At 37.4% G+C, this 13,840-nt stretch overlaps 1 protein-coding gene across 10 annotated transcripts in view; it reads right to left on the reverse strand.

Moving 5' to 3' along the window:
• DOCK7 (dedicator of cytokinesis 7) overlaps positions 1-13,840 on the reverse strand; it is a 188,017-nt gene that overhangs the window by 5,918 nt on the left and 168,259 nt on the right. For 6 of the 10 annotated variants that reach the window (XM_015092015.4, XM_060410312.1, XM_060410321.1 and 3 more), the window contains 5 exons: positions 9,905-10,039; positions 8,033-8,122; positions 7,679-7,915; positions 7,175-7,318; positions 6,378-6,484 (listed from right to left, as the gene is read on the reverse strand). In XM_015092015.4, the coding sequence (XP_014947501.2) occupies positions 6,378-6,484; positions 7,175-7,318; positions 7,679-7,915; positions 8,033-8,122; positions 9,905-10,039 (713 nt within the window). The remainder of the gene's footprint in view (positions 1-6,377; positions 6,485-7,174; positions 7,319-7,678; positions 7,916-8,032; positions 8,123-9,904; positions 10,040-13,840) is intronic. The other 4 variants (XM_060410347.1, XM_015092014.4, XM_042248983.2 and 1 more) reach the window with 1 other exon arrangement.

Raw genomic sequence — 13,840 nt, forward strand, 5'->3', positions numbered from 1 at the left:
CAGATAATATCAAATACTGGGGAGGTTACACTACAATAGGAACTCTCCCAAACATTAGTGGTGAGAATTTAAATCTGGCTTATGCACTTTGGAAAAAGATGTGGTATTATCTGGTTGAAGTTGAACCTATGGATATGCCGTGATTTATTTACTCTTCTGTTGATGGATATCTTGGTTGTCTCCTGGTTTTGTGTTCTATTGTCGTTTTTTAGCTACAAAGAATACTATTCAACTGTTTCTTTAACTACTTCTGGATGTACAAGAGATATTTCTAGGGCTTATATACCTAAGAGTATGTAAAGGGTACAAAAAAAAATGTTTATTGTTTTTAGGAATAAAATAATGCAAACTAAAGTACCATTTAAATTGGTTAACAAGAGACACCGTATTTAAATAGTATTACATAAAGTAAGGTGTACTGCAACTAGCAGTACATTTGCATTCTTGGCATTGTTACTACTTAGAACTTTTTGGAACAGATTACATATTAGGAGCCAACAAAAATGCTCATGTACTTTGGCTCAGTAATCTTGAGCTTAATACTTTAATTTGGCAAAAGAAAAAAAAATACACTTCATTACTATACCACACTTAAATTCAACTTAAATTCAGATATTTGATAATACAACTAGTAGAATAATAGTTTTAAGCTTAATTGAAAAAATAAGAATTTAAGATTATATATATAACAGTTGTGGTAGAACAAATATACATATTAACACAAAATATATACACACAAAAATAAAAAAGAGTATTCGCTATGACTTGTAAGGTATAAACCATGTAGTTTGGCTTTCTGCCTTTTTGTAATTTAAAAGAGAAAACCTTCTTTATATTAACCCTTAAGGAGACCTGCAAACTACAGGAATTCATTACCTTATCGTAAATAAACACAAAGAAGAGGACATCTGTTTTAGAATTGTAGTAATAGTAAAAACCCCCCCCCAAAATAGAAAGAAAATAAGCATTATTAGTGTCTATGACCTAAAGAAGTATGTATTGTTCCAAGATCATCCAGCTCACAATCACAGTAGGGTTTTTTTGGTTCGTATTTGAAACATCCCAAATAATAAAATCAATGTTTTAAAAATTTTTGTCAGAGTATACTTGATTTACAATGTTGTGTTAGTTTCAGGTGTACAGCAAAGCGAATCAGTTGTACATACACATATATCCACTCTTTTAGGTTCTCTTCCCATATAGGTCAGTACAGAGTACTGAATACTGAGTCTCTGTGCTATACATTAGGTCCTTGTGGTGGTGGTAGTTTAGTCACTAAGTTGTGTCTGACTCTTGCGACCCCACGGCCTGTTGTCCATGGGATTCCCCAGGCAAGAATACTGGAGTGGGTTGACATTTCCTTCTCCAGGGGATCTTCCCGACACGGGGATCAAACCCAGGTCTCCTGCACTGCAGGCAGATTCTTTACCGACTAAGCTACAAGGGAAGATATTTTATATGTAAGAGTGTGTATATGTCAGTCACAACAGAAGTCAGTCAAAAACTTGCTTTCTTTGCTCTGGTCGTTCATCTTCAACATACATTAGGAACCATGTTTTCTATAACCAAACCCATAAGGTCATCTAGCTCAATAATCAGATCATAAAACCCCAGACTTCCAATGAAGCTATCTGAAGTTTTTAAAAAGATGTTTACCATGTTCATGCAGGAGAAACTGATAACAATTAATGACAGCTATTGCAGTGAGAATAAAATACTGTCCTGAGAGACTAGCATTCCTCATACTTTCCTGATGACAAAGGTGCTGTAATGTGAAATTACTGCTAACCAAATAAACCCTTTCAGTGAATGATTTGATAAGAGAAACCACAGTTCATAATATGATAAGAGAAACCAGAATAGGAAATCAAAGACTGGCTTCTGACTATGGTTCTGATGCTGCTTTGTTAGTTAACAAGCCATCTACTTAATGGTACTTAGTCTATTTCCACCAGTGTTTGACTACTTGTCTTCAGAGACTCTACAGTTCCAGCTTCACTATGCATCTTTCTCAGAACAGATTCTAAACTTTGCTCATGCTGAGTTTTTTGTTTTTAGCATATCCCTCCCTTCTTTTCTGACTGAAAAACTAATATTCATTTTTCAAGGTCCATTGTTTTTGCTGTTCAGTTGCTCAGTTGTGTCTGACTCTTTGCGACCCCATGGACTGCAGCACGCCAGGCTTCCCTCTCCTTCACCATCTCCCGGAGCTTGCTCAAACTCATGTCCATTGAGTTGGTGATGCCATCCAACCATCTCATCCTCTGCCGCCCCCATCTCCTCCTGCCTTCTATCCTTCCCAGCATCAGGGTCTTTTCCAATGCGTTGGTTCTTTGCATTAAGTGGTCAAACTATGGAATCTTCAGCGTCAGTCCTTCCAATGAATAATCAGGGTTGATGTCCTTTAGGGTGGACTGGTTTGATCTCCTTGCAGTCTAAGGGACTCTCTAGAGTCTTCCCCAATACCACCATTCAAAGGCATCAATTTTTTGGCACTCAGCCTTCTTTATGGTCCAACTCCCACATCCATACATGACTACTGGAAAAACCACAGCTTTGACTATATGGACGTTTATTGGCAAAGTAATGTCTCTGCTTCTTAATAGGCTGTCTAGGTTGGTCATATTCTTCCAAGGAGCAAGCGTCTTTTAATTTCATGGCTGCAGTCATCATCCACAGTGATTTTGGAGCCCAAGAAAATCAAGTATGTCACTATTTTCAGTTTCCCCACCCATTTGCCATGAAGTGATGGGAATGGATACCATGATCTTTGTGTTTTGAATGTTGAGTTTTAAGTCAGCTTTTTCACTCTCCTCTTTCACTGTCATCAAGAGGCTCTTTAGTTCCTCTTCACTTCCTGCCATAAGGGTGGTGTCATCTGCATATCTGAGGTTATTGATATTTCTCTCAGCAATCTTGATTCCAGACTGTGATTCATCCAGCCCAGCATGACCAACCTAGTTGGCATATTCAAAAGCAGAGACATTACTTTGCCATCTAGTCAAACCATAGTAAGGTCCATCTAGCCAAGGCTATGGTTTTTCCAGTGGTCATGTATGGATGTGAGAGTTGGACTGTGAAGAAGGCTGAGCGCCAAAGAATTGATGCTTTTGAACTGTGGTGTTGGAGAAGACTCTTGAGAGTCCCTTGGACTGCAAGGAGATCCAACCAGTCCATTCTGAAGGAGATCAACCCTGGGATTTCTTTGGAAAGAATGATGCTAAAGCTGAAACTCCAGTACTTTGGCCACCTCATGAGAAGAGTTGACTCATTGGAAAAGACTGTGATGCTGGGAGGGATTGGGGGCAGGAGGAGAAGGGGACAACAGAGGATAAGATGGCTGGATGGCATCACGGACTCGATGGACGTGAGTCTGAGTGAACTCCGGGAGTTTGTGATGGACAGGGAGGCCTGGCGTGCTGCGATCCATAGGGTCGCAAAGAGTCGGACATGACTGAGCGACTGAACTGAACTGAACTCTGCATAAAAGTTAAATAAGAATGGTGACTATACACAGCTTTGACATACTCCTTTCCCAATTTGGAACCAGCCTGTTGTTCCATGTTCAGTTCTAACTGTTGTCTTGACCTGCATACAGGTTTCTTAGGAGGCAGGTAAGGCAGCCTAGTATTCCCATCTCTTTAAGAATTTTCTACAGTTTGTGATCCTCACAGTCAAAGGCTTCAATGTAGTCAATGAAGCAGAAGTAGATGTTTTTCTGGAATCTCTTGCTTTTTCTATGATCCAACGGATGTTGGCAATTTGATCTCTGGTTTCTCTGCCTTTTCTAAATCCAGCTTGAACATCTGGAAGTTCTTGGTTCATGTACTGTTGAAGCCTAGCTTGGAGGATTTTGAGCATTACCTTACCACCATGCGAAAAACAGACAATGGTATGGTAGTTTGAACATTTTTTGGCATTGCCCTTCTGTGAGACTGGAATGAAAACTGACCTTTCCCAGTCTTGTGGGCACTCTGAATTTTCCAAATTTGCTGGCATATTGAGTGCAGCACTTTCACAGTGTCATCTTTCAGGATTCAAAATAGCTCAAGTGGAATTCCATCACGTCCACTAGCTTTGTTCATAGTGATGCTTCCTAAGACCCACTTGACTTCACACTCCAAGATGTCTGGTTCTAGGTGAGTGATCACACCATTGTGGTTATCCCAGTCATTGAGATCTTTTTTTGTATTGTTCTGTGCATTTTTGCCACGTCTTCTTAATATTTCTGCTTCTGTTAGGTCCATACTGTTTCTGTCCTTTATTGTGCCCATCTCTGCATGAAATGCTTCCTTGGTATCTCTAATTTTCAAGGTCCATATATGATGTTAGGAGAAGGGCATGGCAATCCACTCCAGTATTCTTGCCTGGACAATTGCATGGACAGAGGAGCCCATCAGGCTACAGTCCATGGGGTCGCGAAGAGTTAGATACAACAGCAACATTTAATACTTTGTACTCTGTACTTCTGTTTATGATGTTAATTCCTATGTGAAATATTCCCTGACATCACCATGTAAAATGATCATTCCCTCTTTTGTGCTCATAGTGTGAGTGAAGCAGCAATCAGTATCAAGCTGTTGATTCTTTTTCCCTACTGTTTCAAAATTTTGCAGTTACTGAACACCTACTTATTATGTACCAAATGCTATTTGTGAAGAAAAGAGGTAACGGCAGGCCTGAGGTTACTCTCCTAAGAAGGCCTGTTTGTAAGGCTGGCCCTGGGTTACAGTCTGGGAATCTGGATTTGGGAAAGGTTCCTATCATATGCAGAAAGAGTGGCTCACTCTGCCTCAACATTTTATAAAAACACTATAGTTTCTGTTAAATACCAGCTTTCCTTTTGGGAGTCTGGTATTTTGGTAACTGTCAGGGAGAAGGTACCTACATGACTCAGTTCAGTTCAGTTCAGTCGCGTCTGACTCTTTGCGACCCCATGAATCGCAGCATGCCAGGCCTCCCTGTCCATCACCAACTCCTGGAGTTTACCCAAACTCATGTCTATTGAGTCGGTGATGCCATCCAGCCATCTCATCCTCTGTCGTCCCCTTCTCCTCCTGCCCCCAATCCCTCCTAGCATCAGGGTCTTTTCCAATGAGTCAACTCTTCGCATGAGGTGGCCAAAGTACTGGAGTTTCAGCTTCAGCATCAGTCCTTCCAATGAACACCCAGGACTGATCTCCTTTAGGATGGACTGGTTGGATCTCCTTGCAGTCCGAGAGACTCTTAAGAGTCTTCTTCAACACCACAGTTCAAAAGCATCAATTCTTGGGCACTCAGCTTTCTTCACAGTCCAACTCTCACATCCATACATGACCACTGGAAAAACCGTAGCCTTGCCTAGACGGACCTTTATTGGCAAATTAATGTCTCTGCTTTTGAATATGCTATCTAGGTTGGTCATAACTTTCCTTCCAAGGAATAAGCATCTTTTAATTTCATGGCTGCAATCACCATCTGCAGTGATTTTGGACTAGCCCTCAACAAAAAGCCTGGTTGGCACCTCAGTCTCTACTGAGCTCCCAGATGGACATGATTTCCCACATGCTGCCATGATTTTTGCTGAACAATCAGCATCTCTATGTGACCAACCTCGGAGAGGACCCATGGAAGCCTATGCCTGGTTTCCTCCAGACTTCACCCCGTGCCCCTTCCCTTTGCTAATTTTACTTTCTACTCTTTCATTGTTAACAAACCATAGCCACGTATATGACTATATGCTGTCCACTGAGCCCTCCTAGCAAATCATCCCATCTGGGGGTGTTTTGGGAGGCCCCAATTCATCCAAGTATTATTTCATCTAATTGGCACAATCTCCCTGTGTGAGATTGATATTATATCCTTACTTCATACATTAAAAACAGAGGATCATAAAGATTAAGTGGCCTGGAAAAGAGACATATAAGGATAAGATCTGAAGAGAAATTTTTTGCTTCCAAGATTGCTGCTTGTATGTTTTCTGAGGGAAGAGAGACAGAAACTCTCACATTGAAATGTTCAAAATAAATAACAGCTTTCAAAGTTAACTAGTTAAATGTCAAACTAATAATAGTTTCAAGTTAAAGATTTCCTGAGTCGAGGTTTCTCTCATTTTCAAAATTTAAAACATGGCATTACATAGAGAATTGGGGGGCAGGGATATATATGTGTGTGTGTGTGTGTGTGTGTGTGTGTGTGTGTGTGTGTGTGTGTGTGTGTGTGTGTGTGTGTGTGTGTGTGTATAAAATACATATGGAGTAGTAAGTTATACTCAGACTACATCTCATTGTGAACCACTTTTCTATAGTTTCTCCTTTCAATAATCCCTTAAGACTCATATCAAACTGTGGATTAGATGTTCTCAATTTGAGTATCTTTATGTAGAAAACTTTGAATACCTTTTAGTAAAATCTTTGAAGCAAAGTCGCAGTTTATTATGATGTCTGAAGAGCTTTGGGTCACTAGGTATTTCAGATAGGAAAACCTGGGCAACTTCCAAAGGCCCCTGTAAAATAAGAAAATAAAACAAAAAGTATGTTTTTGTTTTTTAAATATTCACAGAAATAGAATTTACCAAATCCATTTTTCTTAGCACCAAGATGGGCTGCATTTAAGCTTAATATATATATGACTATACCTATATTAAAACTTTTCAGAGACCGATTCTGATAATATGTTTATAGTTTTCCCTGATGCCAAATCTATAGTTTTGCCCACAGCAATTAACTTATTATTTCATATTTCAAAGAAAATGAGTAGGAGACAAAGCATTAACTATTGTATTTGTTAATGCCTTTTGCCTTGTATTTTTTATATTCTTTGCCTTAGATATAACAGTTATCAGGCTACAGACAATCAGCTGTCAGTCCACTGATTATTAGATACTTTATTTTGTGAAAACAGTTTCCCCCAAGCATTCAGAATATTAGCAGGATATTTGGAATTAAAGGTAATCTTTTGTGAGTAAGTTATATCATTTGGAAGTAAAAACTCCAAATCACATACACTTTTAGGAGGTAAAGGCCTTAAAATCTTTATTTTAGTTTAACCTCTTATATTTTCAGTGTCTGTGCAACTACTTCTAACATATTTTCACTTGATGTAACACATTTGTGATTTCTGGAAAATATAATACTGTAATCATTCCAAATTCCATTTATAACTAAAATCACACAGTATTAGCAGACACTCCCACCTGATTCACTGTTGTGCCTACAGACCCCTGGAGAACCATCTGAAGCATTTTGGGGTCTGCCGGATCTTGATGTGTTGCAAATGCCAACTCCTGAGTTTTTTTCTGCATGTCTTCAATAGCAACTTCAATTGGTGTTAAGATGATCTGGGTGAAATAACATCTAATTAGGCCAGTGGACTGATTGAAAAATATTTAGTGAGCTTTATACACAATTAATTAAAATAAGAAAAAAGTGGCAACTATAAAGTATTATCTAATAACATATTCTGAAACTTTGGATCATTAAATGAAAAAAAAAAATCAACCTTTTAAAGCATAAGCTAAGGGTGAATGAGGGACTTAGAAAAGAAGCTGAAAGTTAATGACTTAAAAAAGAGTCAAGGAAAAAAAAAAAGAGTCAAGAAGTTCTAGTATGTTACCATACACAATGCTATATCCACGTTGTTCTCGCATGGCTTCAGTGTATTTGTTCCACTAATTCTATTTCCCTCTTGGGAGTCTTACCTCCTCTTTGTGGGTGACATTGACTCTTGTCTTAATGTAAGGAAAGGCATGAGAAGTAGTCAGAATGGTCTTCCGTTTGAATTGTTCATGAAGTTCCCCATGGGCACGACCATCTAAAGTGAAGGGTGTACAGTACATGAAACGACGAAGATTGTAATTTTTGTCAAAATATGTGATTCTGTCCTTCATCTCATATGTGTCAAAGTATGGTTCCACGTAGGTAATCTGAATATAGGCCTGAGAAATGAAAAAGTCATTCATTTATTCACTGTTAAATTATTATTTAGTCTTCCTCCAACAAAATCAAGAGTCTCAAAGATGTATCTATGGGGCATCACAGTCTATCAATCATACCTTGTTAGGATCTAATTTACACTTGTCCACAGGATTAGAATCTTTGATGACTTCAACTACATCCTCTCCAAATCTTTCTCCATAAAATCCCTAAAATAAAGAAAAAGAAATCTTTCACATGAAGTTAACAGAAAGTAGTAGAAAACAGAGAAGTAGTAGAAAACAGAGAAGGCCTCTGAGGGAAACTTCTGAACAAAATGAAGACATTTAGTAAGTTCTTATAAAATGGTGTCAATGATTACAAAATAATAATTATTTACATTTATAGAATTTATACTTAGTCTATCAAATTAACAGGGTCTCACTCCATATTTATTTGATATTATTCCCATTTACTCACTTTAAATAACACAAAATTTAAAAAAAATAATTTTCACCAATGAAAATACAGGATTCCACAAGAGATCCTCAAGAAAATCAAAAAGGGAACAGAAAGAAGAGACAAAAGAAATTCATTATATTTGATGTGTATAGGATATTGGACTTCTCTGCTGGCTCAGCCGGTAAAGTGTCTGCCGCAATGCGGGAGACCTGGATTTGATCCCTGGGTCGGGAAGATCCCGTGGAGAAGGAAATGGCAACCCACTCCAGCACTCTTGCCTGGAAAATTCCATGAACTGAGGAGCCTGATAGGCTACAGTCCATGGGGTCGCAAAGAGTCGGACACGACTGAGCAACTTCAGAGTTTGATGTAACCTGACTTCTTACAGACGTGAGTCAATGAGCAAGCATTCATTTTTCTGAATGATTAATGTAATGTTCCAAAATTTCCAAATAAAAACATTAACTTGTTGAAGCTCTGTATAAGTTCAGATTTTGAAAAGGTAACCCTGGGTCAAGAATGTAGTGACTTTTCCATATGACCCTGAGTGGCAAATGGGCAAAACATGGAGCTATTCAAAAGGAAAAATTAAGTCTGAATCCTCAAAGGAGAACAGTCACTCCTACCTCAAAGATAACTTTTATGACTCAGTAAGTTTGAAAAATACTGTCTCAAAATTTCCCGAGACTTAATAGGCTTTTGAAAAACCAAGAAGTCACAGCTAAAACCAGTTTGTGGAAGTTGAGCCCTGTGAAGTCACCAATAAGAACAGAACGCTGAAGAAATTAACATCAGCTGAGAATAAAAACCAGCCTAAACTCTTCTGTCCAGACAAATCACCTGGGGATTTGTTAAGATATAGATTTTAATTTGGAAGGTCTGAAGTGGAGTCTGAGATTCTGCATTTCAAACAAAACTCCCAGGTAATGTCAATGCAGATTCTGTCCATGGACCACACTTGGAGTAACAAGGACAGAGAAAGATTGGAAAGAACAACTATAGCAGCAAAGACAGGTTAGTTTCATAAACATTAAAGTTATCATTTATTTTGAAAATTAAGTAGCTGTATAAAGGTTAAGGATTCTAAGAAGTGTTTTTAAAGCATAATTTCAAGCTTTTAAGTTCTAAAGATTACTTCACTGGGAATCAGTTAAGCCAAAAAGAGAATGCACTTGGGTCAGAAATATCTTGGGGTTCTAGTTCTAATTCCATGATTATTAATTCCTTATAACTTTTTCTACAAAATGTGGATAATACTATATACATTTCTCCACAAATCACAGTAATTCTGAAAGATACAGGATTTCTAAAATACGTGTGAAAGTAGACCCTCAAAAGAATCAAGTTAATAATAATATTTTACTGTTGCTGTCAAAGATTTTAAAAATTCAAGAGAATATTATTGTACCTATCGAAAATCCTTATACCCTAAAGGAGTAGATTATTTGGCAGGATCTGGCTTATTAAAGGATTAGATCTGGATCTGAAATGTCTATTCATCATAGAAAATACAAATTAAGGATGACATTCTGAACCACCACAGTATTCACCTCCAATCTGTGAGATATCTCTGCGAGTTTGGTTATTGCAGGTTCCTTGTAAACAAATTCTTGTTCATCCAAATCCCCAAACTTAGTTCCATAAAAACCGACACGAAAATAGGTGCCAAACATCCGCTTACCATCCTAGGTGTAGGAAAACAGAGAAACTTTAATACAAAGACTTTCTGTCGCACACATTCTGCTTAGATTGCTACGAGTATAAAATTCTCAAAACAATGTCAAAAGTTTTAATTCAAAACTACAATATTTTATTATTTCTCAAATGTAAGTAAAAACAAAATAATCTTTTCTTCATTATTTCTAACAAATAACACTGTGCAATTAGGGCTTTTACCGAATTACATATGGAATATGTTTTTCAGGGACTGTACCAAGTGACATCCCATATAAAGTCTATGTTTTTCTAAGTCCATACAATTGAGATAAATTAACTTATTTTCTTTATTGCAAGAAAAGTTGCTTGGTATAAAATAAACTGTGTTTTAATTATCCTAAAATTAGAGCATAAAGTTAACTTTAAAAACAACACTAACATATTTAGTTACCATTATTAGCCTTTATATCATATCTCTTTTCATATTTTAAATGAGATCATAAAAGTTAGAAGCCAAGTGTAGCATCTGGCACAGAGTGGATGATCAGTAAATGTCAAGACCATCCTGAAGCACTGAAGCAAAACATTTACAATTAGTAATCCTCTGCTAATAAAAAAATACTATAATGTTAAAGAGTAACTAGAAATGGAATTAGGAAGGAAAAAAATACATAAATGAAAGAAGAAAAAAAATTTGAGAAGAGTTGGTTTTTCTAAAGTACCCAAACCACCCACTGCATACATTAACCACACACATTCATCCCAAGTACAAAGTATGCTAAGGTCACCTTAACTCTTACACAGAAGATTTGAAAACAAATTCTCTTGATAAAGATAAAATACTTGGAAGCTTTTTGTGTTATTCTTACATGTTAGATACAAAGATGTTTCAAAGGATTTTGTGGTAGTGCCTTTTACACAGCCACACACGACTGTTTATATACCTCAATTCTCTTTAAGCCTAGTAAGTTTCATACTTATTTTTCCTTTATTTACTTCTTACTGCAAAGGCAAAGGGGTATGTAAAATAAGTTACAAATGAAACAGATAATAAAGCAAAATGGAAAATTATGATACTCAATTTACCAGCCTTCTGATAATAAAAACAAAACAAAACACAGTTGACTAAAAATATCTCCACAATTTGTCCAGAAGAAATATAGTTTTAAAGAAAAATGTCTCTAGAGTTAAAGGAGGCTTCTAATAAAAAAATTTTTGTTTCAATTATTTCAAACTTTAACAGACAAGATTAACTGACATCTATAGCAAATGAAATTTCTCTAGATAGGTTAAATATATTCAATCAAAATTCTGATTAAAACCATCAACAAGCCAATGGAGCAATATTTAATATAATCAAGAAAAGAAGGCCCCACTGCCTGGAAAATAAAAAAGGCATTTGAGAAAATTAACAATTTGTGATTGTTTTTTCCAAAAAAATATCATACATGAATATACTTATTTACTCTTTGGAAGCACAAATATTAAAATATTGTTATCCTGGCTGTACTCCTCTCAAAGCTTTCCAGTTTAAGATTTCTATTCCAAATCTTCAGTATTATGACCTTTTAAATATTTGAAAACTGCTATTAGAACTTGTTTCCCTTAAACTTTCCAGTCCTCAATGACCGTCATATGCTATCTTCACTTTATTATTAATCTTTTGATGGCACCTTGTAAAGTGTGGTATCCCAGAAACAGACACAACATACACTGATCTGATCAGTGTAGAGATCAGTGGGCTCACTGCCTCCCAGGATGTGGACTTAAATTCAATTAATGCAGCTTAAAACTGAACTAGTTCCTGAGCAGCCATTTTAAACTCTTTTTATTCACTTTCTCATACTGACATTCAGTTCAAGAAAAAAAAATATTGAGTGCGTATAATGTGTTAGCCACTGTTCATCCTCAGTTCAGTTCAGTTGCTCAGTCATGTCCAACTCATTGCGACCCCATGGACTGCAGCACGCCAGGCATCCCTGTCCATCACCAACTCCCGGAGTTTACTCAAACTCATCCTCAGGAATAGGAAAATAAAAATAAGTAAGACTTGGCTCCTCAAGAGAGTAAAAAAATGTATTCAAATAATTACAATGCAAAAGGTCATAAGCTCTAATAAAAAGTGTCCTGAGTAAGGAAAGACAAATCCTGTCGGAGCCAGGTCACAAAAGAGGTGACACACAGACAGGATTCTACAACCTAAAAGAATGGCTAAGCGGATGTGGCAGCACATTCTAGGGGAAGGGGAAGGGGAAGGAAGGAGGGTAGAGAGGAGGAAGTGGGTGGCAGGAACAGAAGAAGAATAAAAATGAAGGTAGAAGTCATTAAACAACGTATATGAGGGAACCATGCATCCATTCACATATTTATTGAAGGTTTACTCTGTGTCAACAAACTGTTGAGACACTGGTGATAAATCTGCGAACAAAACAGAGTGGTCAGGGCAGATCTCACCAAGAGGTGACATGTGAACAAAGATGTGAAGGAGGTGGAAGAGTTATTCATGTGGCTCTCCAGGGGAGGTGCATTCCAGGCAGAGGAAAGAGCCAGTGCAAAGGACAGGAGCCCCCCTCCTGCGTTTGAAGAACAGGAAAGTGGCTAGAGTGGTAAGGCAGAAACATGCAGCAGGGAGAAGATCAGAGGAAACAAGATCAGAGAGGAATTACTAGGACTGAAAATGAGTGTGTGCAGTAGAGTAAGTAGATTCATTTTCAACTTACAAAGAGTTCCCTAATGTACAACCATTGACTCTATCATGTTCATAGAAGTTTAGTCGTATGGCTTTATCTTCAAGAAAGATATCACTTTATCTTACTTCCTCTTCAGAGGTTTGGACTACCGGATGATACCCATTTTTCTTCTGAATTAAAAAAAAAATACATTTTCCTACAATCTAGCCTATATTTTTCTAACAGTATCTTCTTTTAATGTCACGAATTCTTTCTGAATTTCCCATCATTCCCATACTCCAATTATTCTTCCTCAGCAGTACTTACTGATTCCACCATCCTGTGTATAATGAAACTACGTTCCAAACAAGGAAATCCATCTACTCATCTATCCATGTCTCTAGTGGTTGAAATCTCTTATGACAAATAAGTTTCTTCTAGTTTTGTTGTCTTTACTTAGCAGGAAACATTCAGCTGGGCTATTGTATATTTCCACGCTGACATCACTTCCAAAACTACTTTCATCTTCACCCCTAGTTCTCCACTACATTTCTCTCAAGTTAGCTGATTTTTCAGATAGGCAGACCAGTGTTTCCCACAGGGGTGATCTCCTCCTCTTCTATTAGATCTGTTCCCCTTAAAGAACACACACTTTTATCAGTTTATTCAGTCACAGAGTTTGACCTAGGAACCTAACACCTCTTAGATCTCACAGCTAAACTGTGTTAAGATTTCAACTAATTATAGTGATAGTAATGATGATGACAATAACAATAAAAATAATCATCTCCAACATTTTTGAAGTATTTACTATGTGCTAGGGCTTCCCTGGTCAGCTGGTAAAGAATCCGCCTGCAATGCAAGAGACCTGGGTTCGATCCCTGGGTTGAGAAGATCTCCTGGAGAAGGGAACGGCTACCCACTCCAGTATTCAGGCCTGGAGAATTCCATCTACTGTATAGTTCATGGGGTCGCAAACAGCTGGACACAATTGAGTGACTTTCACTTTCACTTCACATGAAATATGGTTATCCACTTTACATGGGTTATTCCAATTCTTATCACAACTCTCAGATATCATTATTTTCACCTCTTTTTATAAATGAGGAAAAGTAATTTGCCCAAGGTCATACTGCTAGCCAACAGTGGCACTCAGAGTTA

This window comes from Ovis aries, chromosome 1 (genome assembly GCF_016772045.2).
Source record: "Ovis aries strain OAR_USU_Benz2616 breed Rambouillet chromosome 1, ARS-UI_Ramb_v3.0, whole genome shotgun sequence".
In the NCBI taxonomy this organism is placed as follows: domain Eukaryota; kingdom Metazoa; phylum Chordata; class Mammalia; order Artiodactyla; family Bovidae; genus Ovis; species Ovis aries.